Source organism: Mirounga leonina, unplaced genomic scaffold, assembly GCF_011800145.1.
Source record: "Mirounga leonina isolate KUSES-001 unplaced genomic scaffold, KU_Mleo_1.0 Mir_152, whole genome shotgun sequence".
NCBI lineage: Eukaryota > Metazoa > Chordata > Mammalia > Carnivora > Phocidae > Mirounga > Mirounga leonina.
In genome coordinates this window covers 2,055,300-2,079,989 of record NW_023270380.1, presented here as the reverse complement: position 1 = coordinate 2,079,989, position 24,690 = coordinate 2,055,300, and the positions used below count along the sequence as shown (strand labels likewise).

At 44.4% G+C, this 24,690-nt stretch overlaps 2 protein-coding genes across 6 annotated transcripts in view; one reads left to right on the top strand and one right to left on the bottom strand.

Moving 5' to 3' along the window:
* Positions 1–632: 632 nt before the first annotated feature.
* Positions 633–17,626, bottom strand: ARV1 (ARV1 homolog, fatty acid homeostasis modulator). Its single transcript, XM_035008447.1, has 5 exons — positions 17,405–17,626; positions 10,814–10,933; positions 8,675–8,828; positions 4,200–4,424; positions 633–3,412 (listed from the first exon to the last, which is right to left on the bottom strand). Exons 1-5 carry the CDS (start codon positions 17,606–17,608, stop codon positions 3,270–3,272), a joined length of 846 nt encoding a protein of 281 aa, XP_034864338.1. The 5' UTR covers positions 17,609–17,626; the 3' UTR covers positions 633–3,269.
* Positions 17,627–17,816: 190 nt separating this feature from the next.
* TTC13 (tetratricopeptide repeat domain 13) overlaps positions 17,817–24,690 on the top strand; it is a 90,583-nt gene continuing 83,709 nt past the window's right edge. For all 5 annotated transcript variants that reach the window (XM_035008443.1, XM_035008445.1, XM_035008444.1 and 2 more), the window contains exon 1: positions 17,817–18,130. In XM_035008443.1, the coding sequence (XP_034864334.1) occupies positions 17,884–18,130 (247 nt within the window). In that variant the 5' untranslated portion in view covers positions 17,817–17,883. The remainder of the gene's footprint in view (positions 18,131–24,690) is intronic.

Sequence of the window (24,690 nt, the reverse complement as noted above, 5' to 3'; positions counted from 1 at the left end):
GCCACCCAGGTGCCCCACTGCTCCATAAACTTTAAGAGGGCTGCTCACCACTGTGTCCATGCTGTCTGACACACACAGTAGGTGCTCAGTAATTTCTGCTGCATGAATAAGTAAATGAGGACTAAAAAAGAACAAGTAAATGAAACCGGGAGAGAGAACAGGGGGAGGTGCTATCTTATCCATTTATCTAGTATGGGCTTTACTGTGATGGAATTCACCCTTGTCAAGTGTACACTTTACTGGTTTTAGTTATTTATTTTTGGATCAGCCATTTAGAAAGAGTAAGTTAGTTACAGGGGAAAGTAACGGAAATTTACAAAAAATTTACAAAAGCTCAGTTTATTTTGACTTTGTTAAGAGACCAATGTTTCTGTTGTTGTAGGAACACGAAATAGGATTTTAAATATATTATTTAGAACGGATAACTTAACATTTGAAGAGATATAAACATGTCAAAGGAAAGAAACATAGATCTTGTATTATGTGCGAGTCGTGCATTCACGTTCCTCCTTCAGTTCAGTGCTTACCTGAAGGGGTCTGCGTTGCCCGAGTCTTTGCTTGTGATGTACCTCACTGCCTACAGCAGCGCCCTCGCATCGGTGTTTCTGCATCTGTCTGTGTGTATCTATATATGGTTTGGTGGTCTCTTACATGTGGGGGAGGGATGGCGCGTGATAGTTTGGGCGGTTTCCGATGCCGTAACCATCGCTTTTTTTTTTTTCAGGAAGTGTATCCAAATCTTTGCTTCATTTTGCTCAACACACAGGAGGAGCTTGTATTTTATGTCTTCTCTTTTTGGGACGTAGTTGGTCATGCCACAGATGATAAAGAATCCAACAGTGGATGATAAAAGAAGTATTGAGAGTGGCACATTCCGCTGAATGTGATGGGACCTGTAAGGGAGGAACACTGACCCAGCATGAGGGGAGACTGAGGCCAGAGGATTGATGAGCGAGCAGTGAATCAAATACTTACTAGGGCAGGCCCTGTGCTGTGGGAAATACATATTTCCTCACGTACAACCTCCTGGTCTCTGTTTACCAGGCTGGGGGAGTCAGGCATAAACACATGGGATTTGAATATAAGACAAGGACAATAGAAAACATGAGCTAACATAAAGGAGGAGAACGGTTTTCAAATGGTCGTGAGAGACAGGTGACCTTATTATCCTGACCGGAAATTATGATGGATAGCCTGACAACTAGAAGTGCCTGTGGACGTTGGGGCCAAGTATTGGGCACTGGCACAGTCTCGGCAGATCCTGGACATGACCGCTGGGGTGCTGAGCTGGGCCCTGGCAAGTCAGTGGGAGTGAGAGCACAGACTCGAGGTTTTGGACAGTTTTCCTTCCACGGAGAAGCAGAGGACTGACTGGATCTGGTTAGGGGGAGAAGAGGCCCCGAGGAGAGCATAAGCCATATTTGGAGATGAAGAGAAGACCGTAGTAGAGGATGTGGGTAGGAAGATGCCTGCGGAGAGGGACTTAGGAATGGACTATTGAGGACCACACGTAAGCGAAGAGAAAGCTAAAAGACGTTCCTCAGGAAGAGACTAGAAACTCCTGTGTTGGCAATAAGAAATGGTGAAAAATTCGGAGGGACCCCCAGAAGCGATGCCTGCTGAAGATTTCTGTGGCACCAGTGTGTGGGTGGAAGGCTGTGAGGAGGCTGTTACAAACCTTTAGGCAGGAGACAACACAGGCTGCCCTGGGGTCTGAGTGAGAAGGGACATTTCCAGAGAAAAGCATCCAGAAAGGACTGTGTTTTGGTGGGTCGACGGGGGAGAGGCGGAGTAGGACTTCAGAGGCCCTGCTGGGGGGTGGAGGGCGCGGCGGCCGGGCCGAGGGGCGAGCTGGAGCTGCTAGGTCTGGGCGGCCTGAGCCCCGGGAGAAGGAACGGGCCAGGCCATGGGCACTGCCACCGCTGAGCGTGAGAACAGGAGCGCCGAGGACGAGTCCGGGGACAGACTGGGAAGTCTGCGAACAAACCGACCTGACAGCGTGGGCCGCCTGTTTCAGAAGGAGGGGCTCTGACTTAGCTTCCAGAGCGGAGCTAAGCGAGGGCTCTGACGGAGAGCTGGCCACCGGCTTCCCTCTGATTTTTAGGAGTGCAGATTCAGGAGACCGTGGGAGAAAGTATGTTCCACAAAGAGGGAAGGTGGTGAAGAAACAGGCTGAGACCAGTTGTTCTAGAACAGAGAACTGTGTATTTTGCCAAGGGGAAGGAGCCAGTGCGGTGGAGTGGATAATGGAGGAGCAGTGTCTGAAGACCTGGAAGGGAGGAGCACTGACCCAGCATGAGGGGAGACTGAGGCCACAGGACTGATGAGCGAGCAGAGGTGGAGAAGGTTTGGAGCTGGGCTGTTTCCCTGCTGCTTCTGTGCCTTCGTCACCTGCACCCCACAACCCAGCCTCCGAGGCTGCTCCTCAACCCTACAGCTGCCACAGTCTGCGGGCCAGGAGTCTTGACTGTGACCAGAGTGGGGGAGGACACTTACAGATAGGAAGAGGGGCACAAGTCTGGGCCAGGAGGGAGGGAAGGAGGAAAGAAGACAGGTGACCAAAGCAGTTCTGGATTGAAGAAGGAAGGAAGTTCAAGGACTCTGTAATGGGCCTGACTCTCAGCAAAGTGAGGGCAGACCTGGGAGGAAGAAGCGTGGGGAAGGTTCCAGAACCATGGGATGGGAGGTTCCCTGGAGGTGACCACGAAGGCAGAGGAGCAACACTGAGGGCCAGCCGAGGCTCTGTGCACACGCAGCGCTGGACTCAGGGAACACAGACGGAGACTCACCCAAATGGCTCTAAGAAGGCACATCTGGCAGGAGGGCAAGAAGCAGTTTCAAGGGACTAATGGCGATGAATCGGCAGCTGCCTACATTTGCAGGTACGGTAAAAAGAGAGGCGAGGTAGGCCAGAAGTGGGGGTCAAGGGACTGGAGGTGCAAAGGCAGCCCAGAGCGGGGATGGTGGAGAGGAGAGAGCAGATTTCAGAGCCTGAGGTCTCCGTACGAGGGGTGTGGGGTGCAGCTATTAGAGAAGTGGCAAACAGGGCCTCTAGAAGCAACAGAACACAGATGTGGCTGTCCCTGAGGGTGACAAGGACCCTGAGATGCACACTACAGTCCTCGGGGGGGGGATGGAGTGACCCAGGGGCAATCAGGGGCTGGTGGGGAGGGGTCATAGAAGGGCACCTCCTTATTTTATGATGGCGTTTGTCTTGTTTGAGGAGGATGCCTGTCCGAATGTGTGGACAGAGAGGCTTCTGTACCTCTTCAAAAGTCTTGGGATTTATAGATGGCACAATCACTTCCCACATCCCATTCCATCCTCTGGAAGAAGTAGACCATGGTGCTTTCCATCAGTAAACCACTCAAGATGGCCAGAAAGGAGAGCTTTCGGTTGATGTTCAGGGTCACTGAAAAGGAAAAGGCAACTCATAAGTTCTTAAGAGTTTAATTAGGGTGATATTGGTATGTAAATTCTGTGGCATTATGAATGGAATTGTTCTGTAAAGCTGTTTTTTAGAGACTCTCTATTCGTTCTTATTCATCTGGGCTGCTACCTTCTCCCACGTTTTCATCTCTGAAGAGAAACACAGCATGTGCTTATAACAAAAACACTAAGCTTCTCCTCCTGAAATCAAGACATAGATTTCCATGAATATGGAAGGAGAAAATAAAAAAATGGATTCTAAGGTTATAAAGAGGTTAGCAGGAAAAAAATGGAGCTTTCTCAGTTTTACAGTTTACAAGATGATAAGTATTTCGATAAAAAGTATCAGTTAGGAGGCTCATTTAAAATAACCCTTCTCACAATGGATGGGAAAAATGAAGACCCACAGGGCTGCTCATCCCTTTGTTGGTATAGCAGGAACTGTGCTTCCTGGCTTGACAAGTGCCGGGCCGTGTACATCTGGACAGGTCATGCACAAAGTGGGGGTAATCAGGACTGCCCTACCAACCTCCCAGGACTGAGATAATGCACATGAAAGCATTCCGAAAACTAAAAACTACTATGTCGTTAATTGGAGCAAATACAGACTATGTGCTGTGTATAAGGCACTAGAGAAATGTCAGGCGCTGTTATTATTCTATGGAGAATTCCAGTGTTTAACAGGGTTTATAAGACCGAGTTGGAGAAATAAGGCTTTAAGCTTGTATGTGGGTTGGAGGCTGAGAAGACAGAATAAAAGATAAGCATACCTCTAATCGCCTGAAAATTTGATGTAAGGACAAATACTTTAATGAGTCGGAGGCACAGGGGTGTGTAGTCATGCTCCCAAATGACAGCTGGAATCAGCAAGAGTTTTCCATAGCTAGATAATAATAATGCTTTCAGCAGCAAAATGAAGTTGGGTTTTTTTTTTGCTGTCCTCGGTCGTTCTACCCACAGGAAAGTAAAAATGCCAATAAAAAAGGCAGTTTGTTCTAAGGAGAGAATGGAAAACAGAAATATGGATGTCTCTACCCAAACCATCTTCTCTCTAAAAACAAAGAAACCACAATTCCAAAATACAACTTATCAGCTGACTTCATTAGAGCTGCTTCATCAAGATCAAATTTTCTTTATCCCCCTCCCCCTCCCTTTTTTTTTAAATAAATAAACCCCTCCCTTTTGTGTCAAATCCTGCTGGTGTGATTGCAGAAGCATATTTCAGCAATTCTTTCATGAAGTATTTCATGGCCCATTAAAGTAAAAGTAAGTCCGTGAGAACTGTAATCATCAGCTCTCGGAAGTTCTTTCTAGGAAGGAAGGTTCTGTTTAAACAACTTCAGTGTTCCAGATCTCCACAGAAAGAATAAAACAGGAGCACGGAGGAAATTTTTAAGTCTGAAAGCTGGTACCCACCCTAAAAATTACACGCGAGGGTGTTTTCTTTGTTCAGTCTCCCACTATTTATTGCCTATTATCTACAAATTTTGAATACTGTTACCTAATTTTAAAACTTCCCTTACTGGGGCGCCTGGGTGGCTCAGATGGTTAAGCGTCTGCCTTCGGCTCAGGTCATGATCCCGGTGTCCTGGGATCGAGCCCCACATCAGGCTTCCTGCTCAGCGGGGAGTCTGCTTCTCCCTCTCCCTCTGCCTGCTGCTTCCCCTGCTTGTGCTTTCTCTTTCTAATAAAAAATAAAAAATCTTAAAAAAAAAAACCTTCCCTTACTCATTTCAACAAACTTTCTGAGTGCTATTCCTTATCCTTCTGGAAAGTACTCATAGACTGAGTCCAGACCAGAAGAAGCCACAGTTCCACTGGGTCCACAGGACCGAGCACAGTCTGTTCTGTTCCCATTAACTAGGAATTTAACATTTTTTTCAACTGCAATATTATGTTTATTAAGATTGTTAGTCCTCTGATTACCCAGCTGCTTATGTTTTGAGGGGTCTGTCCCTAATTTTATTTTTCCTCATAAGCTGTGTTATTCAGGTTTCTGCAGAATCAGGTTTTTCCTGGAACACATATATCAAATTATAGGAGAGACAACTGTATTTTTCCTAAAATGTTGTATAACCAAATAGAGCCAAATTAAAAAGATTCCAAACACAGGTGATTTAGAATCAGTAAAAATAATTTTGGATGGCTGACCTACATGACATTTGATATATCCCTCATGGGAGACACCCCATCTCCCTGCAAAGTAACTTGAGGACTTGTCAACTGCAAGGATCTGCTCAAATAGGCAGATCTCATAGCCTGGGATTTGGACAAAAATAATTTTAATAACAGCAACAAAGAACTCCTTAACGACAAGAATGATCTAACAATAGTGGTTGTCTCCTGTCACTGGAGATATTCAAACAAAGCTAGACCACCTTGCAGAACTGAGAGACGGATTTCTTGTGCTGGACGAGGGGGGCGGACCAGTTAACCTCCACATCTTTCTAACTCCGAACTCGAGAGATTTATGCACCTGCACCAGCCCTTGGAGCCTCTACTCCCGAGGCATTTGCGGATCAGATGGGCTCAAAAGGACCAGCTACCTGCCTACAGAGTGCTGTATGGAGAGACACCGCATGGGGAGCCCAGAGAGCCACCTGTCTCTGTGCTGACATTAACCGGCTGTGGGACTTTGGGGAAATCACCTGCCTTCTAAGTACTTCTATGCTTCCCAGCCCTACATAGGGGAGAATGCCAACCTACCTACCAAAGAGGATGGTTGTGAACATTAAGTTCATAAAACTGTAAAAGCAGTGTTTATTTTCTTTAAAGATTTTATTTATTTATTTGAGGGAGAGAATAAGAGAGAGAGAGAGAGAGCATGAGAGGGGGGAGGGTCAGAGGGAGAAGCAGACTCCCTGCCGAGCAGGGAGCCCAATGTGGGACTTGATCCCGGGACTCCAGGATCATGATCTGAGCCGAAGGCAGTCACTTAACCAACTGAGCCACCCAGGAGCCCCAAAAGCAATGTTTAAATTATAAAATGCTGTATTTATGTAACACATTTTCTATAAGCTATTTTAGGGGTTCATCACCTAATACTGGATAAAAAAGTTAAGTAACAGTAGAAAAAGATTTCTGACTGAGTGTCAAAATATCTGCTATAGAGTAGGTGCTACAGTAATTCCAAACTTTGGAAATAAGCCTGGTTTATTTTTCGTATTAAAAATTATGGACATAAAAGAGTTTACCCTTAGAAATTTTAAAAGCCTTTGCTTTAAAGCTTAAATTTATATTAGGTTCTCATTCTTGGCTTAGGCAGTGTTTTCAAGGATTTTTTTTTTTTTTTAAGATTTTTATTTATTTATTTGAAAGAGAGAGAGTGAGCGAGAGAGATAGCGTGAGCAGGGGGAGGGAGGGAGAAGCCAACTCCGCTGCTGAGCAGGGAGCCTGATGCGGAACTCGATCCCAGGACCTGGGATCATGACCTGAGCCGAAGGCAGTTGCTTAACTGACTGAGCCACCCAGGCGCCCCTTCAAGGATGTTTTTTATATTATTATGTAGGTTTGGGAATTCTTTGCATATAAATTTTATTTATTTATTTTTAAAGATTTTATTTATGTATTTGACAGAGAGAGAGATAGCGAGAGCAGGAATACAAGCAGGGGGAGTGGGAGAGGGAGAAGCAGGCTTCCGCTGAGCAGGGAGCCCGATGCGGGACTTGATCCCAGGACCCCGGGATCATGACCTGAGCCAAAGGCAGACGCTTAACGACTGAGCCACCCAGGCGCCCTTATTTATTTATTTATTTATTTATTTTAAAGATTTTTATTTATTTATTTGACAGAGAGAGACACAGTGAGAGAGGGAACACAAGAGAGGGAGAAGCAGGAGAGGGAGAAGCAGGCTTCCCACAGAGCAGGGAGCCTGACGCGGGGCTCGATCCCAGGACCCTGGGATCATGACCTGAGCCGAAGGCAGACACTTAACGACTGAGCCACCCAGGCTATCCCCTATTTATTTATTTTTTAAAAGATTTTATTTTTAAGTAATCTCTACACCCAACATGGGGCTGGAACTCATAACTCCGAGATCTACAGTCACTTGCTCTACCAACTAAGCCAGCCAGGCACCCCAGCATAAACATTTTAGAACCTCAGACCCGCATAAGGGGACCAAGGGAGTGAGGGCAGACTGAGAAGAAAATGGGACAAAAGACAACATAGTCCAGAAATCCTGCAGTGAACTGGAGACTTGATATTATTATAATAATATTTCTTTGTAATCAAAGAGTTTAGAAGCAGAGAAGCATGGAAGACAGTAAATAAGAAAATAGTCACAGAAATTAATACAATTCTGACCTACGTCAAAAATTCGAATTCTGAAGAAAAGCAATTCTGGAACTGAAGGAATTTTGGGGCAGTAGCCACTTTCCCTGTATGCAGTCAGATAAATAAGAAGTATTCCCTAGTAAACAGATTGCATTAGTTCAATGCAATTAGCATAATACATTGGATAATGTCTGGCAATTATCAAACTGTTTCAATAAAGATGGGACCTAGGTAATCTTTAAACTGGACAATTGAGAAATTAAATTGAGGAATTTTATCAACGATATTATGCCTCGGGGCGCCTGGGTGGCTCAGTCGTTGGGTGTCTGCCTTCAGCTCAGGTCGTGGTCCCGGGGTCCTGGGATTGAGCCCCGCGTCGGGCTCCCTGCTCGGCAGGGAGTCTGCTTCTCCCTCTCCCACTCCCCCTGCTTGTGTTCCCTCTCTTGCTGTGTCTCTCTCTGTCAAATAAATAAAAAAAACAAAAACAAAAACACGGGGCGCCTGGGTGGCTCAGCTGGTTAAGCGACTGCCTTCGGCTCAGGTCATGACCCTGGAGTCCCGGGATCGAGTCCCGCATCGGGCTCTCTGCTCAGCAGGGAGTCTGCTTCTCCCTCTGACCCTCCCCCCTCTTATGCTCTCTCTCTCTCTCTCTATCTCATTCTCTCTCTCAAATAAATAAATAAAATCTTTAAAAAAACAAAACAAAACACAGTATTATGCCTCAAGATAATTTTATGAAACTCTCTAATCTGCTAAATATAACCATTTCCATAACATATGTGTGGCAACAAATAAAAAAGCAGCCAATTTAGACAAACTCACCTAGCAGGTTGGTGACACAGCTGAACATTTAGTCTCAAGTTCTGTATTAACCTCCTCCTCTTAGCAATGATTAAGACCAGCCACCTCACTTTTATTCAGAATAGTGGTTACTAGTTCACTAAGAATAGAAAGCATGGCTTCTTCCTACCTAGAGAGGCAACTGCGAACATTCTATAGAAATCCCATTCTTTGGCATATCTGATGAAGTCGTTAGGATCAGCGTTCTGGTTTGAATCTTGAAGCTGCCACCACCTCAGGTATGCTTCACAAAGCAAACAAAATATGCAGAGTTTTCCATGCATCTGGGAGTCAAAAAGACAATGCCATTCACTGGGTAAAGAAACAATTACACATAATACCAAATAGGCACAGACATAGCTAAGTATCTGTGGTTTTGAAGAGCCTCCCATTTCATAGATTTTCAAATTCAGAACTGCCAAGTTAAGTGTGTCATTGTGTTGTCTGTAAACCAGTGGTTCTTTGTCAGCAACATCCACCAGAATCACAGGGGAGATTTTTCAGACTGCAAATGTCTACGCCCCAATCCTGATCCAGGATCTTTGGAAGTAATCCTAGACATGTAACTTTGAAACAGTTCTGGTGGGAGGGAGGATTCTGATGTATACCCCTAGTTAAGAAACACTGCTTTAAACAGTAGTTCACCCTCCACTACATTTTCGGCATCTGTCCTGGATCAGAACAGAATCAGGCACAGAATTTATGTGACTCATGGATAGGTGGAAGCAGCCATGAGAATAGATTTAACCTGAAGATTCCATTATACTTCATAGGAAACTATTAGTCTGAACATATTTTAAAAAAATGGCCCTATGCCTGATGAATATAAATTCATATACTGAAGACAGCAATTAAAAGGTAGAAAATCCCCTGCAATTTTAAAGAGTCTGAAATTTTGGCAAAAAAGAAAATACCAGGCAACAAAAATCGGCTTTTTATTTTATTTTTAAGTAGGCTCCATGCCCAGCATGGAGCTCAACATGGGGCTTGAACTCACAACCCTGAGATCAAGACCTGAGCTGAGATCAAGAGTCAGACACTTAACCAACTGAGCCACCCAGGAGCCCCAAGAATTGACTTTTTAAAATACATTACTCTACTGGGGCTCCTGGATGGCTCAGTCAGTTGGGTGTTGGACTCTTGGTTTGGGCTCAGGTCATGATTTCAGGGTCATGGGATCTGAGCCCTGCATTACGCAGGCTCTGCGCTCAACTCCCACCCCCAGCATGTGTGCTCTCTCTCTCTCTCAAATAGATAAATAAAATCTTTAAAAATTAAAAAATAAAAAAAATACATTACTCTATGGGTTGGCCTTTCTATGTCAATAGAAAGTGTGCAAATACAATGTAGTCCAGGAATAGGTATCAGTGTGGGCTTCTGAGCTTCTAATAGGCTCCACTCTGGAATTACCTGGGGAGTTTTAAGAAACACTGATGCCTGAACCCATCTCCAAAGATTCTGATTTAATTGATTCTGGGTGAGGCCTTGCTTGGAAGGATTAACTGCCATCTCCTCCCTCTCCCCCATGTGATTCCATTGTGTTCCAAAGTTTGGGAATCAACGCTCTAGCAATTTAAAAACTGCCCTGGTTATTTAACTTGGGGGGTGGAGGGGAGGGATTCCCTCAGTAGAATATAAAATGCAATAAATTGTTTGAAAATATTTCTCTTTTAATGTTTGCTTACTTCTTCTAGGTGTAATTCTCTCCCTACCTGGATATATTTAATTTTATTGTTAGAAATAATCGATGTCTTTTTTAAAAGGTAACCTACTAAAAGGCAATCCAGATTATGGCTTGTCAGTTTCCTCCCAGTGACCATATTCTTAAATACTCCCTGAACATTGTGAACCTTGTTTATTAATGATTGTTATTTCTAGAAACTTACATTTTTTTTTTTACATTCTTGAGATAAAAGACCCATCCTTGTTAGAATTTCTTTTTCTTTTCTTCTCTTCTTTAAAGATTTTATTTATTGATTTGACAGAGAGCCGGAGAGCGAGCGAGAGAAAGCACAAGCAAGGGGAGCAGCAGAGGGAGAGGGAGAAGCAGGCCCCTCACTGAGCAGGGAGCCCGATGAGGGGCTTGATCCCAGGACCTCAGGATCACAACCTGAGCTGAAGGCAGACACCCAACCAACTGAGCCACCCAGCGCCCCTCGAATTTCTTTTAAAAATAATGTTCTTTAATTCTGGTCAAAATTATTGTTCTTTAAAAGTGTAAAAGCATCATCAAGTAAAATTAGAAAGTAAAAAAATTATTACAACTTACATTTATTTTAGTATTGAAAAGAATATGTCTGTAGGCCTGGGCTTTGCATAAAATAGCGTTAATCAAGATGATAACAGGATCATACTCGATATATTTGTCTACAGGTTTCTGGCAGGATTTCTGAAATAATGTGAGATAATGTTAGAACAAGCAAATTTATACATTCTGAAATCTTAAAGGATTTCAAACTAGCAGAGTCTATTTTGGACTTGTATGGCAATAAGGACATCTTAGCATTTATTTAAATTAACTTTTCTTCAGACACAAAATGTTCACCTATAGAAGCCATGGTTTCAGAAATGACTATAATCGTCTAGGTGAGAGATAGTAATCTTTTTTTTTTTTTTAAGTAAAGCGATAGAAGTTTATTAAGTGAAGATACAGAAAAAGCTCTCAAGAGTTAGAGGGGTCCTGACAGGGTTGCCAACGAGGGCCTTTAGGGTTGGTCTTTTACAGAAAGCTAACCAGGGAACTTAAATCCTTTTAACAGAGAGATAGTAATCTTTTAATCTCATATGTAAGAAGCTAAAAAGACATTTGATTTAAAGACTGATATGAGGCAGAAAAGTAACCCAGAAAAGTCTACTTTCAATTTGTAAGAGTTATAGGATAAATAAATAAATTTATAATGTACTTTTATTGAGAAATTGTTCCCTGTTGGCTAGACGGCCACCAACCTTGTGGTTTTTTGAAACGTGATTTGGAGAAAGGGGTTCAGAGGAGTAACCCCCGCACCCAAAGTTTCTGAGAGCTAAAAGCAGGTAGAGTGTGGGACAGTGTCAACAATCCAGGGGTGGCAGATACTAAGAGAAACTTGTTTTTTTTTTCATCCGATAACATCGAGACTGTGGAAAGAAAATGGTCTTTCTCTGTGACAGTGAAGACACTGGAAGATCCTGAGCTGTATGTAAGGAAGTGGGTTGGTTAGCTTGGTTCTAGGTTACCTGAAGCAAGGCTCTCCGTGACTCCTATGAAATTGCCCTTTTTTTGGACACATGTGATTACAATGTTACCAAATCCCAACACCATTAGAACATATAAAACACAGGCGTACAAGAACAAGCTCATCAGAAATGTGACATTTGAAAGAGTTTTAGTTACAAAGTTGAATCAAGGCTACTATTCTAATGGCTACAATTCGAACATTTTGAAATTTTGAGAAGATAAAATGGAACCAGAAGTGATGGATACGCAAACATGCTGGGATGGCCTTTTAATTACATCAAAGCCCTAGGGAAGAAAATGAAGTGCGCAGACAAGCATTAACCCTGCACTCCAAATGGAATGAAAAATATCACTTCCAACTTAGAGTTTCTCCACTTCATTCATGTCATTTACAAGATATGGGTATGGTTTTGAGTCATCAAGGGAACCAATGAAGGGAGATGTGCTATTACTTGAAATTTAAATCCACCTAATAAAACTGAGGCACAAGAGGTTAATAATTTTGCAGTTTTTCAGCTGGGCAAAGAATAAGCCAGGGTCTAAACAGAAGCCGCAGATTCAGAAATCCTATGTTCATGACAAAGAGCTGTTTCCTAGACACCTTCCCTGTGCTATCCGTGTGGAAAACACTTCCTCCCTACAAACCACTGCAGCACCAGAGATGCTACTTCATTGCAAAATGAAACTGCTGGCTGGTCAAGGGTCTTGTCTCTGTCCTTTAAAAGTTCCCTAAAACCCATCTTCAGACCTTGTAAGTCTATGCCAGGATTTGGACAATTTTTAGAAGGAGGGAGGCCGAACCTGTACCTGCAGACATGGCACTCCACAATCACTTGTCTGACGTGTTTGGAGTGGCTACAACATTCATTAGAACAGCTCTCTTTGCTTAGCCATTTCTATGGACCAGGCATTTCCAAGGTGCTGGATATTTACTTTGAGACATAAGTCTCTATCCTCCAGGACCTTATAGTTTAGAAGAGGAAGACGAATAAGCCTGCTACTGTAAGTGCTTTAGTGGAATGAACACATGGTGACATGAGTGCAAATAGAAGGTGCAGTTTCGGGCCTCATGTGCTATTTCGCGTGCTATGCCTTCCCTTCCTGGCACTCTTAAGTATTTTATAAACATCGAGAATTCATTAGAGTCTGCTGGTCCCCTCCCTATCAGCTTCAGCCTAATTTTTCCTTGTTCTGCTTCTATTATTTGCTTTTCCTTTGAGTGCTTCCTTCACCTTGAATGTAAGGAGGGAAACCACGCACACACAAAACAAACAAATGTAGTAAAACATCTTAGTGGCAGATGGCTACATTTAGATATGTTTTCTGATTTTGGAAAAACTGTTCCATTCCATTTACTACTTACTAGACAAATATCCTGAAAGAGAAAGTTGTCCTCTAGGAAATCCTTACAGCATGGGGACGATGCACACCCTGGAAACTCAAACACTTCCACCACCTCTATCTCACCATGGATATGAATGATTTTCTGCTGTTATGTTCTCCAGTTCTCTAGTGAATCACATCTCTTTTAGAATATAAACTGGCCAATATTTCGTGAATATTCTTGCTTCTTCCTCCCCATCATCTCCAGCACCTTGCCCTTCCCCACTGATTCTCAAATCTGTTTCATTTTAGCTCCACAATAAGGAAACATGTATCTTTTTTTTTTTTTTAAGATTATATTTATTTGTTTGTCAGAGAGAGAGAAAGCATGGCCAAGCAGAGGGAGGAAGCAAGCAGAGGAAGAAACAAGCTCCCCACTGAGCAAGGAGGAGTCTGAGATCATGACCTGAGCTGAAGGCAGATGCTTAACCGACTGAGCCACCCAGGCAACCCAGCAAACACCTATCTTCAAAGTGGAACCTCCTAGACTTTAAGCTCCTCAAGGGCAGGATAGTGTCTTATTCATCTTTGCATCCAGCATCTAAAGGTGGAAACTGAATACTGTAGCACTGAACAGACTTAAAATTTAAGAGAACCTCAAAGGAATCTTGTTTTGTTACCATGATGAATTTATCAAATATCTGAGCACATAAAAGAGTCCAGGCACTATAGGATATCAAAAGTACTATATCTTTAAACATAATTATAATAAACTGTGAAAAGCTGAAGGAGAGGGAGTGGCTAAAAGCAAGGGACATGCTTCCATTAGATGGAGGAAAATTAGGGAAACCCAGAGGGGCAAGTGGGGAGGCAGGGCAGTGGAAAAATAGGACGAGCAAAGAGAAAAGAAGGGAGATTAGGCTGAGAAATACAGGGAGATCAGGCTGAGTATGCTGCTGACTCCAAATACAGCAGCTAAGAGACCAAAGTACGAATGAGTTACCAGCTTATAGAAACTTTGGCCATTTTTTCAGAACAAATAGCCTGACATCTAAAAACTTTTTACTCTCATGACTTGGGAGAGCCTTTAAAAAATTAATTATTTTACAATTTAATTTTCAGAGTCTAGCATCAACTAAATAATTTTTCCCAAATAATTCCACTATGCATATATTACCATGATAAAAATGAGGATATTACACACTCTGTCCTCAGGGAATGACTATGAACCATAACGTACTGTACCACCATCCAATATTCCAAATACAATTCTAGAGAAGCCAGCATCTGACTATTAGGAAAAGGATTTTGTTAGTTTAAGGCCAATAATTAAAAAAAAATAAAGATTAATTTATATCATTAAAGATCACTAACTAAACTGCAGAGATAGTTACAGCTTTACTCTGGACAAAAGACTATATTCACAGTTATGTGGTTGTCATCTTGAAGATAGATCATTTAGTTGGGCCAGTCCAGAAGTCATTAAGTTTAGATGCCATATAACTCACAAGGCCACCAGAATGGCCAAGGATATGAACATCTAAAAACCTAGAAATGGTTCATTCATTCAGCAAATATTTCTTGTGTACTTACTCTGTGTCAGGCACTGTCCTGGGTGAGCCAGCTATATTAATGAATACATTATACAGACACTCTTTCCTTGTGTAGCTTATATTCCAGTGGGAGGAGACAGGCAATAAATAACAAGTCAATTGTATAGAATATTCAAAGATGATAGGTGCTATGGGAAAGATAAAGCAGGGAGAGGTGATAAGGTATACCAGACTCGGGAGGGAGAATCACAATTTATAATAGGGTGGTCAGACTGGGCCTCTCTGAGATGTTAAAAATAACAATAATTGAAAGAGGTGAGCGAATTAGCTATTTCAGACATCTGACAGAAGAGCATTCCACGCACAGTGCAGAGGCCCTGCGGGAGGAACTTGTCTGGTTTAAGAACATTCAGGAGGCAATGGTGCTGCAGAAGAGTAAGGGATGAGTACCAGGAGACTACATAGGCCTTACAGCCAGTGCAAGGATTTTGGCCTTAACTCTTGAGTGAGATGGAAAAACAATGGAAGGTTTGAGAAAAGGAATGATATAATCTACTTAATTTTAAAAGCCACAGTTTGGCGGCCATGTAAGGAGGCTGAAGAGGTGCAGGGGTAAGAGCTAGGACAATCATCCAGGTGAGACATGATGACAGCATGGATCACGGTTGTAGAGGTGGTGAAAAGCAGTGGATTCTAAACATAATCTGAAGACAGAGCTAACAGGATCTGCCAAGCAAACGAATAAGGAATATGGGAGAAAGAGGAATCAAGGCTGACTCCAAGGTTTTTTGGTCTTAGGAATTAAAATGGACGAGTTGCCATTAACTGTGAAAGTCTGACCTAACTACAAAAATCCAACTGGAGAAATCAAGTAGGTAGTTGGACATTTGCGAACACTGTGGAATTCAAGGAAGAGGTTCAGGCTGGAGGTTCAAATTTGGGAATTGTCAAAGTTTAGATGGAATTTAAAGCCATGAACCAGAATGAGCTCTTCAAAGGAGAGTGTGTAGACAGAGGCCCAAGATCTTAGGGTACTCCATGGTTAAGAGGCAAGGCAGGTGAGGCAGAACCAGAAATGAGTCTGAGAAGAATAGTCAGTAAGATGAGAAAACTAGAAGAGTCTGGTGTCCTGACAAGTGCACACAGTGTTTCCAGAGGGAATAAGGTCAAATGCTGCTGACAGTTCACTGAGAATGGACTATTGGATTTAGCAAAGTAGAAGTCAGTGATCGTGATCATAAGAACAGTTTCTAGTGAAATGGTGGGTGGGAAGAAAGTGGGTCTGAAGTAGTTTCAAGAGAAAGTAGGAAAGGAAATAAAGATAGCAAGTATAAGTATCTCTTGAAGGACTTTGCTGTCAAAGGGAAGGGAAAAAAGAGGAGGAGCAAAAGGAGGAAGTGAGGTGAAGAGTGTGTGTGTTTTTTAAATTAAAGAAAGACTGGTACATATATTGGTGGGGACGGTCCAGTGGAGAGCAGAAGAGTATTGCTGCAGAGCTGTCCCTAAGTAAATGGAAGAGGATGGATGGGATCTAGGGCATAAGTGCATGCTGGTTTTAGACAGGTATACGGACAGTTCATCCATTCTAAAAGGAGGGAAGAAAGAGCGTATGAATAACCGGTGCTAGTACTGGATTTATGTGGTTGCAAAGCTTGTGGAAGTTCTCTCTCTCTCTCTTTTTTTAATCAAAGCAGGAAAGTATATGTGGGAAACCTAAGAAGAGAGATGGTTTGTGAGGATGATTTATCAGAGTGGGAACGTGAATGGATTAGTGAAATGTAATGTGATGGCCAGATGGCATCAAGGGCTACATGAGGTTAGTGGTCATGAATTTAGGTGTTTTTTTCCTCAGTTGAAGTACAGCTGCAAGGATGAGGAGACAGATCAGACAACATGTTGGATTTAACCAGGGTTGACATTTTGCCAAGTGAGGGAAACCACTTGAGAGAGGAACAGTGATTATGTCAGTTGACAACAGATTAAATAGGTACACGTTCACACTTTGTCTACTCCCGTATATATTACTACAGACCATGTTTTTCTAAGGAGGATTATTATTAGAAAATCATCAGGAGAACAGAAATGGGACAAAAACCTATTGACTGCCTATCATGTGGCAGGTTCTTTGCTAATACCCCAAAAAGAACCTGCGATTTTGTGACTTCGAAACATTAAATCATTCTCTATAGACTATGAACACCTTGAAAGCAAAATTTTTACTTCATCATTTTTGGATTTTGTATCACCAACGTCAAGCTTAGTGCTCTGCACACAACACATACTGCACATTCAATAACCACAAAGGATGAAACCTGAAATAAAGTATTCCAGGAAAATTTAATACGGGGTATGGACCGTAAGGATGATATAACATTCATCTACGAAAGGGAGAACGGCTAAGAACTAAAGAGTTTGGGCGTGAACCCGAATGTCAACATAATCCAGTCTTTAAGTCTCTCAGCACAACGTCTACATCCATCTCCGTTCGAGGATCCGTTCGCCGCGTTAGGTCTCACCAGCAAACATGACGGGTACGAGAAAACCGCTATAGGGTGGTGAGTTCTTTAACACTATGGGTAACCATGTAAAGGCTGCACTGATCCCGGACAGGAATGTCAAGTATCGAACTGAGCACTATGCTAGAGGACCCTGAGACTCGTCGGTTTTTACTGCCCTAAAGAGCTGATAAACAGATCCCATTGCCTCTCATGGTCCCCAAATCCCAACGCGCTATTTTCTGCCCAAGGACACCCCACACCTGACAACTCACGCAGATGGTTATCTTCAGCACTCCGTGGTTATAGTCTCGGTACAACTCCTTGGCCTCTTGGTTGCATTCGATGCACCTGTACTGGCAGGAGGCCGAGGCAGCAGTAGGAGTTGCTGCAACCCCATCCGTGTTCCCCTTGCCCGCGGCCACCCCTTCTGTGTTTCCCTTGCCTGGCCGTAACCCACTCCTCCCACCGGTGCCCATTTCCTCGCAACAGCAGCCGAGAACTTCCGATTCAGTGGCGGGGGAAGACGTCAGAAACCAGACCGGAAAGCCTGTCCCTCGCGGTGCTTACTGGGATTCGTAGTCTCAGTCCTGGAGAGGGGGCTCGCGGCTGGCCGAACTGGGACTACAACTCCCAGCAGGCAACGCCACACCCCTTTCCCGCCCCCTTGCCACGGCCCACCTGCCCACCGCGGGTTAAGGCTGGGAGGCCGCACCGTGCGGCGAGGGCCGCCGCACATGCGCCTTGAGGAAAGATGGCACCTGCCGGCTGCTGCTGCTGCTACTGCTGCTGGGGCGGCGCTGTGGCCGCCGGACTGCTGCTGTTGTTGGGGGTCCTGTCCGCCGGGCTGTGCCCGGGCGCCGTGGCCACCGAGCACTACTCGCCGCTGTCGCTGCTCAAGCAGGAGCTGCAGCACCGGCAGCAGCAGGAGGCCCCGGCAGGCGGCGGCTGCAGCCCTCAGTCCGGGGACTGGGGAGACCAGTACTCGGTCGAGTGCGGCGGTGAGTGGGCGGCGGCGGGCGGGCGTGCGTCCCGGTCGCCCGGGGCCGCGGGGGCGGCGGGGCCGTGGGAACGGCTGGCCCCGGGGCCGAGATTCTGGGCCGCCCGGGCCTCGCCGCCGGCAGCCGCGGTGCGGCGTGTGCTCCTGCGGGAGCCGGCGCCGCGAGGTGTCATGCCGGGGCCGCTTCCCGCCGCTCGCACCCATGCCGCTGCGCGCCCTCCTCTCGTAGCCGCCGTGGGGAGGGTGGTGAATGGAGAAAAGAGCTGACAGCATGTTACTGCGGCCAGGGCCGCCTCTCCGGAGTCCTAGCAACTGTTGAAAGGGTGGAAGAGAAGATGGCAAGTGGCCCGGAGCAGCCCCGGTACCCGCTCCGGGCCCCGCGGGTGCCGGGGGAGCGAGGGAGGGACCGACGGACGAAGGAGGACCGGGTCCGGAGAGGGGGTCCCTGGCCCGTCTTAGGCCCAGAAATCAGGTTTTCTGACCTCTTGGGTTGATGTCTTGTATTAAACACCACCTCTAAAAATGTGAAGCCTGAAAGAAGGAAGGGAACAAGATTGCAAGCCCATTTTACCCGCTCGTTGACGTCTTGCTTCCAGTTATTTAAGACTGACCTGTGACCTGTCAGGTGTCTCCCAGAGGGCAGAAAGGGCCCTGCAGGCCTTGAGCCTGTGTATGTCAGAGCTGTGTGTGTATTGGAACTAGGCCAGCTCATTCATTAAGATGGGCGCTATTGCCTTCAGCTTAGTAAGTCATGGCAGATGCTTCAGGGTCAAAATACGTGTGTACGGTTTTTTTGTTTTGAGGTTCTCCATTGGGTCTTTTCACCCTTCAATCCCCTCCCTTCCTTTTCCCTTCCTGTCCCTTTCCTCTTCCCTGGAATTCGCTTAAGACTTGCTTTGGAAAGTTCTGGGTCTACCGAACTCCCTAGAAGCTGGCTGGTTGCTTTTATGGCCTGACGGCAGTGTTCTTTACTATTGTGTAACTGGGAAGACAATAAGTAATTTTTAGTTGAGATGAAATGTCCAGATTAGCACACTCTGATTTCCTTTAAGCACAATCTGACTCTCCCTTAAGGAAATCTCACTCATTGGAGGGTATGTGACTTCTTTATTTTGTAGTAGGCCTTGGCTAGTAATGGTAATAGGGCCAGCGTTGTAGAGTGGGAACAGAGTGGCTTTTACCTCTGTCGCCTTCTGTGACTCTGCACAAGGTAATTGCTTGTCTTTGCAGAATTGCCGCCTCTCTAAATTGAAGGCACTGTTACCTAATTACGGGGTTTCATTTTCTTCACAAGAGTGCTGTGAGGAAAGTGAGAAATAGCCAACACATATGGAGTGCTTGCTGTATGCCAAGCACTAGTATGCGAGCTTTAGGTTGATTAGCCTATTCTCTTAAATCTGTCAGCACACCATTCTCTACCTCATTGGATGGTAACTCCTTTTCCTCAGGTGGGGAAACTGAGACACAGTGAAATCATCACCTTCCTGAGGCCCCCCAGCTGTAAAGGGAGGAGCCCAGACAGGCAGGCTCTAGATGAAACTTTGTCTTAGACGCTAAGTAGTTACAGGTAGAAAACCACATCTATAGTATTTGCTAGCATATAGGACGTTATTATGTAAATCTTCATTTCCCTTTCCCTCCTGTAGTCATGTGATGCTCACTGGCCCAGGGAGACCCAGATTCTAGGCAATGGAAGATGCAAATCAAGATTTCTATTATGAAATTGCTTGGTATTCTTGACCTAGATGGCTCATTTCACTCTGTGGCATCAGGCTCATGCCAGTGTTTGAGTCCTTATTTGAGCCAACTCTGATCTGTATTATGCTTTTCTCCTAGATTATATAGGTTTTCATGAACTAGGCATTTGGAAGAATTCTCCTCTCCATTCTACCAGTTCCCTGTTATGTGGGAACCATTACCTTGTGTTCTCTGCTTCAGAGGATGAACACTATATTATGAGATTTTAAGCATACTTTATTCAAATGTTTCAATTTTCTATTTATTTCCCCCATGTAGTACTTATTTTCATAGTTTGGAATTACAGAGGTGCTGTTGCAGATGTGTGGCATGAGTCTTTGAGCCAGCCGTCCCTGGGCTGACAACAGTGTCCCGCAGCTGCTGACAGGTGCTAAAGTGGCTGGGCCACTGCCGCTCGCCCCAGTTAATCATTCCCAAAGGCAACTGCTTGTGCTCCTCGGCACTCCGGCTGTTTCTCTTAGCTTTATTGGCTGTGGTACGTGACAGAAGCCCTCTCTATCGGGGTAGCAACTCCCAAAGTGTCTCTCGCTTCTCCCTCCTCATCTTGGGCAAGTAGGTAGAAGCTGGACCCTATGAAACCTGCCCCAGTCCCTCACTGTCCTAAGAACAGATGTAGGAACAAATTCAGGATTTGCAGCTAACCATGTTGTAACCTAGGGGCTCATGTTCTGAATCCAGAACCCCCTTCTGCTCAACAGTAGGGCCTAGATAAGTGCCAGGATCCAGAACGAGCCATTTCTTCAGAGCCTCACCGTCTGTTAATCATACCATCACTTGCTGCCTTTCCAGCCACAGGCCTGTCCATATCAAGCCAGTCGGGGGACAGATGCAGAAACCACTTTTCAGAAACCTTCCCATAGCTTTTGGATTCCGATGGCTGATTGATGCCGCTTGGGTCTAAATCTGCACACCTTCTGGTGAGCTGTATGTGTATTCTCATAAGACAGAACCCCCAGTAATTATAGAGCCAAAGGCAGCAGCTGGTGGGAGCGCATAGGTCTGAACACAGCACTGGCAGTCGCTGTGCTGTGTGGACCACCCTCAAATGGAATCCAGTGCCCTGGGAGCAGAGACAAGCATGGGTGACCCAGGCACCAGGGGTCTCAGCCTGACTTTGCTGTTCCCAGGCCCCCTTCAACTTTCTCTTCCAGCGCAATTTTTACATTTTACTTGAAAAGCATGTATAACCACAGACGTCGGATCATTTCTCTGTTTTCCTGGGGGAAAAATAATCTTACTTTTAAAAGAAGTGAACACTGAAATGTACATATTTTTTCTTTTTTCTTTTTGTTTTAAAGATTTCGTTTATTTGTCAGAGAGAGAGCAAGCACAAGCAGGGGGAGCGGCGGGCAGAGGGAGAAGCACGCTCCCCGCCGAGCAAGGAGCCTGATGCGGGGCTCAATCCCAGGACCCTGGGATCATGACCTGAGCCGAAGGCAGATGCTTAACAGACTGAGCCACCCAGGTGTCCCCATATTTTTCAAATAAAAATAAATTTCCTTTCCTTGTTACCTTTGCCCTGTTTGTAGTTTGGAATTGTGGGAAGAAATAAGGAACAGAAGTTTTTCCCCTAGTTTTATATTTATAAACACTATGTACGTTCTTATTTAATCCTCTCAGCACTGCAGCAGGTACTGTTTTTATCCCCGTTCCACGGTAGAACGTAGAGCCAGGGTTTGAGCCTGGCCTTCTGACCCTTTGTGTATTATTTCCTCCGTAATATTTCCCTCTTAGAATAATTTCTTGTCAGTATTAATGATCAAGTCCTATACCCTTCACCTTTGTTGAAAGTTACATTCTTAAATAACTTGTAGAATTTTATATGGACATATATGGAAGGATGCTTTATTGCACTTAGTATTTTGAACTATAGCGCTAGAATGAATTTTTTTTTCTTTTTAAGATTTTGTTTATTTATTTGAGAGAGAGACAGTAAGAGAGGGAACCCAAGCAGGGGGGGTGGGAGAGGGAGAAGCAGGCTTCCCAAGGAGCAGGGAGCCCGATGCGGGACTCGATCCCAGGACCCTGGGATCGTGACCTGAGCCAAAGGCAGACGCTTAATGACTGAGCCACTCAGGCGCCCTGAAGACTAGCACTGGATCTGTAGAATGGATCTGTTCTTTCACAGGAAAGCTATCTGTGTGCCTACTACTTGCTACTCAGTGTTCTGGACCCTGGGGATACAGCACAGCTGGCTAGCTTGCCCGTGTGGAGCCTGCATTCTGGTCGGGGAAGAGATGAATGTGTAGTAGGCCCACTGATAAGTGCCTTGAAGAATAAAAAGTACTGTGCTACTTTGCGAGGGGGCCAGGGAAGGCCTCTGGTAAGGTGGCATGAACAGAGCCCTGGACAGAGTGAGCTTTGAAGAGATTTTAGAGATGTCTTTTTTTTTTTTTTTTAAGATTTTATTCATTTATTTGAGAGAGTGAGAGAGAGAGAGCACATGAGAGGGGGGAAGGTCAGAGGGAGAAGCAGACTCCCTGCCGAGCAGGGAGCCCAACGCGGGACTCGATCCAGGGACTCCAGGATCATGACCTGAGCCGAAGGCAGTCGCTTAACCAACTGAGCCACCCAGGCGCCCAAGATCTTAGAGATGTCTTAATTTGATACCCCAGTGTTGTAGATCTGGTAAGTTACAGTCCAGATAAGCTGAAACATGTCTGTCGATTGAAGACTTCATCTCTCTCTCCTCTGCTCTTCCTGCTAAAGCTAAACTGCATCTCATTCAAAGGTGGCATTCATCCTGTATTAGATATATCTACATGTTCTTACAGACTAAGATGTATTTTGATAGTTCAAATGTGTGTACTTCTTGTAATTGTTTGGAAAATACTTTTATTTTCCTTTTTTGAAAATATAATATTTACAGGAACAGTGACTTTGTGATTTTTTTCCTTTTTACTGCCTTCTTGAGACTTTTGTCTGCTCCAAAGTGAGGTAGTCCTTGTACTTGATGTCTTTATGGTGTTTTTGAAATGGCCACCTTCATCTAGCTGGCCACGTTAGCCCTACCTATGCTTAATGCCTCAGTCAAGTTCAATGATTAATTTACAACCTGAAGTAATTTTCTTTAGTTTATTGAAATTAATAATGCAAGATTTGAGCTTATTTTCCCACAGTTCTTTGTGAAGAAAAGAACATTTGTGTCTGATTTGGGAGGTGTTAGCTGCCAGAAAAATAAGGAAGTAGCTATAAACCTAACTGTGTTTGACAGTCACTAAGACTTAAAGATTGTTCATATATCTTTCTTAACAGAGGAATCAGTTATTTAGATAGATGACATCGGTCTTATTGCTCACAGCACTTAAATCATTGCTATGCCTTAGAGGTGGCAGGGAATCAACAGAGGGACACTTTTACAATGAGAGCCCTTTCCTGTTTTGTTCTGGCTATGGGGAAGTTAAGGACCAAATTTTATGCTCAGTCATGGTAACTGTGGTAACCCTTACTGGTATATTTGCTTGATCCTTTTCCTCTTGGCCCTGATTTTCTTTGTGTGTTATCATATATAGTTTTGTAGCAAATCTCTCCCAATCTTTTTTTAAGGTATACACAAGTAAATTTGCCAGTGTAGGGTAACCAGCTTATTTTGAGTGCAGAGACCAAGGCATAGAGCGGTAAAGAGATTTATATCCCCCAGCCCTGGGCACTGTGGTATTGTCTGGAGGATGCTTGCTTCTTTTGCTACCTGAACAGCATCTTTCAGAAAGTTTCTGCTTTAGGAGTTGCTTTTCGGAGCATGAACCCTATGAAGATGATAGCTGTGGTATTTGCGTACTCATTAGCTTTCTCAAATAGATCTATTGTTATTAAGAATTACATTTACCTTTTAAAAGGTCTGTACACTGGTAGACATGTTCAGCTTTGGTTACTGAGGGTTCGTTTTCTCCCCTGCTCTGGATGAGGGCAAAAGATATGTGGCCTGGGTTTTAGAACCTAACCTATGTGGACTAGGCATACAGGAAGTGGCAGAGCACTTTGTGTATACAGACTTTTCAAGAAGTTCTATAGCACGTAGGCATGGCTTGGCTTTACTGCACTCCCTAAATACTTGGCCAACTGACTGACTTCTGAAGCTTCCCCTTTTCACAATGTGGTGTTTTAAAGAGGTCATCTTATCTTTTTGTTTGGGCTTGTTATCTTGCAGATAGAATGAATGCAAAATTTATTGAAGTAGCAGAATTTTAATACTTTTCACTTTGCATTAATGCTAACATTTTCCTCTGTTAACCTTTTTTTAAAGTTTTTACTTTTTATTGAAATGTGACATATATGCGGACAAATGTGTCACTGGTGTTTACTTCATGACTTTTCACAAACTGAACAACCTGTGTAACTAGAAAGAATCCCAAATACATAACTGATAGCTGTTTTTAAGCTTGCTGATAAAGTCTCATTCCACATTCCCCTAGTTTGATTTGGAGATAACTTGGTATGACTTTATTTCTGGTTCAGGTATCAGCACAGTGGATGTGCACCACTCAGGTGCTGGTGTTTTGTACGTAGACACTCAGAAATCCTGCGCCAGATGGTCTGCCTCTTCTACACAGAAGAGCAGTTGAGTCCTCTTGTGACCTTTTCCTGCCTGTGTTTGGGGTGTTCACAGTGACTCTCGGGGTGCCTGGGTGGCTCAGTCAGTTAAGCACCTGCTTTCGGCTCAGGTCATGATCCCAGGGTACGAGATCCAGATCGAGCTCCACGTTGGGCTCCCCGCTCAGCGGGGAGTCTGCTTGTCTCTCTCCCTCTGCCTCAACACCGCCCACCCCCCTGCTGTGGGCAAGTGCTCTCTCTCACACTCTCTCT